Consider the following 1,986-nt stretch of genomic DNA (forward strand, 5'->3'; position numbering starts at 1 on the left):
ATTATTTGCAATGGTTAGGTGAAAATTTGCCATGGTGTAATATATGATTAGCTATCAGATGTTTTTTAACGAATATTTATTTCCATGCATGATCGAATCATTTATTGAATCGTAATATTTTGATACAATAGTCAGATAGCTTAGTTCATGACAGGCAATATTATACACATAGCTTATTGCCCGGCTATGAGGGCAGCATTATCCTGAAGGATATTATGCAGCAACTATATTTCCCGAGTCTGAAAGCCGAGAAAATAGTTGCTACATGTACATGTATATGTATATATAGCAACATGATGGGTAAGGTATGACGCTGTATTAGTACGGGTGTCCGAATAAAGCCAGGCAATATGTGTTCTATAGTACATAATATTGTAAGACACATATTCTATTCATAGTCAATGCAAATCAGCAAAAAGACTCTAAATGACTATTGCTCTAGGGAAAATGTAACATGACTATGGGTCATCACTATATGGGTTTACTCTGGTCCACATGATCTACTAGCTTTAGAATAGTGGTCTCAGTGAGCATAAGCCAATCACTGATGGCTGTATGAAAACGATGTGTTATAACAGTGACTTTTTTATCCTCTCTAAGACTCTAAAATAAATAATAAAAAACACAAAGTTTGAGGACTAATATAGATACAAAATGAGATGTTATTGTAAATGTATACGTTTCAAAGAGTTGACATCTTTTCCAAACGTTTATTCCCACAATTGACGTCTGTGTGTTCGGTCTTTTTGATCGCAGACAACAATGGTAGGTGTCCTGAAGGATATTTCCAGTGTCAACGTGGTCACTGTATTGTCAATGTCAATGTAGTATGTGATGGCTATGACCACTGTGGTGATAATTACGACGAGGCACACTGTCATGATAACCCAACATCTATACCATCACCAGGTATGTCATATTACCAACCCCATAGCGTATACAAATAGCCTTTGCGTGTATATTTCTTTTGCCAATGTCGAGCAAATAACAGATGCATATTTTTTCCCTTAGTTTCCTGGCAAAAATCTAAGAAAATCTATCGAACAAACTCTAAATGTTTATATCCTACATATTTATCAATCACTGATATTTGGGCTGGGTATTCAGAAACTCATCAGTGGTAATTGTGTGTTGCCAAAATGTGTTCACAAAACCCTAGAAACTCTGGTGAGATTTGTATGATTTCAAGGACATGTCCGAAAGTACGATTCAGACAGAATTGTGGGTAAAATATTGTAGTTTGATGGATCACGGCGAATTCGAAGTTGTATACTACATTCAAAAGTAGAACCCACAAGCAACCCGCCAAACATCGTACTAAAAGTCAACAGGAAAGGAAATCACTATGATCATATGTTTCATTTCAACAGATGACCCTTTCGACTGTAATGACTGTCAGAATGACGGCACCTGTATTTCTTTTATGGATATTTGTTCTTGTCCCCACGGCTACTATGGTAGATACTGCGAATTTAAAGAAGGTGAGATATACTTTCAAGTTTAATGATTCTTAGATCGTTGACCTGCGTATACCGTATTTATGGACAGTTCCTAAACATTACTGCGACTTGAGACGGAGAGAGAGAGAGAGAGAGAGAGAGAGAGAGAGAGAGAGAGAGAGAGAGAGAGAGAGAGAGAGAGAGAGAGAGAGAGAGAGAGAGAGAGAGAGAGAGACAGACAGACAGACAGACAGACAGACAGACAGACAGACAGACAGACAGACAGACAGACAGACAGACAGAGACAGAGAGACAGACAGAGAGACAGTCAGACAGAGACAGACAAACAGACAGACAGACAGACAGACAGACAGACAGACTGACTGACTGACTGACTGACTGACTGACTGACTGACTGACAGACAGACAGACAGACAGAGGGAGAGGAAGGGAGGGGGGGGAAGGGAGGGAGATCGAAAGACAGGTCGACTAACTGGCCGATATTAGACAAAAACAGACAGACAGACAGACAGACAGACAGACAGAC

At 39.3% G+C, this 1,986-nt stretch overlaps 1 protein-coding gene across 1 annotated transcript in view; it reads left to right on the forward strand.

The window, feature by feature from the left end:
- Positions 1-293: 293 nt before the first annotated feature.
- Positions 294-1,986, forward strand: part of LOC144433625 (uncharacterized) — a 6,832-nt gene continuing 5,139 nt past the window's right edge. The window contains exons 1-3 of the mRNA XM_078121965.1: positions 294-300; positions 757-909; positions 1,371-1,481. Of these exons, the coding sequence (XP_077978091.1) occupies positions 294-300; positions 757-909; positions 1,371-1,481 (271 nt within the window). The remainder of the gene's footprint in view (positions 301-756; positions 910-1,370; positions 1,482-1,986) is intronic.

The sequence above is a fragment of the Glandiceps talaboti genome, chromosome 1, assembly GCF_964340395.1.
Source record: "Glandiceps talaboti chromosome 1, keGlaTala1.1, whole genome shotgun sequence".
In the NCBI taxonomy this organism is placed as follows: Eukaryota; Metazoa; Hemichordata; class Enteropneusta; family Spengelidae; genus Glandiceps; species Glandiceps talaboti.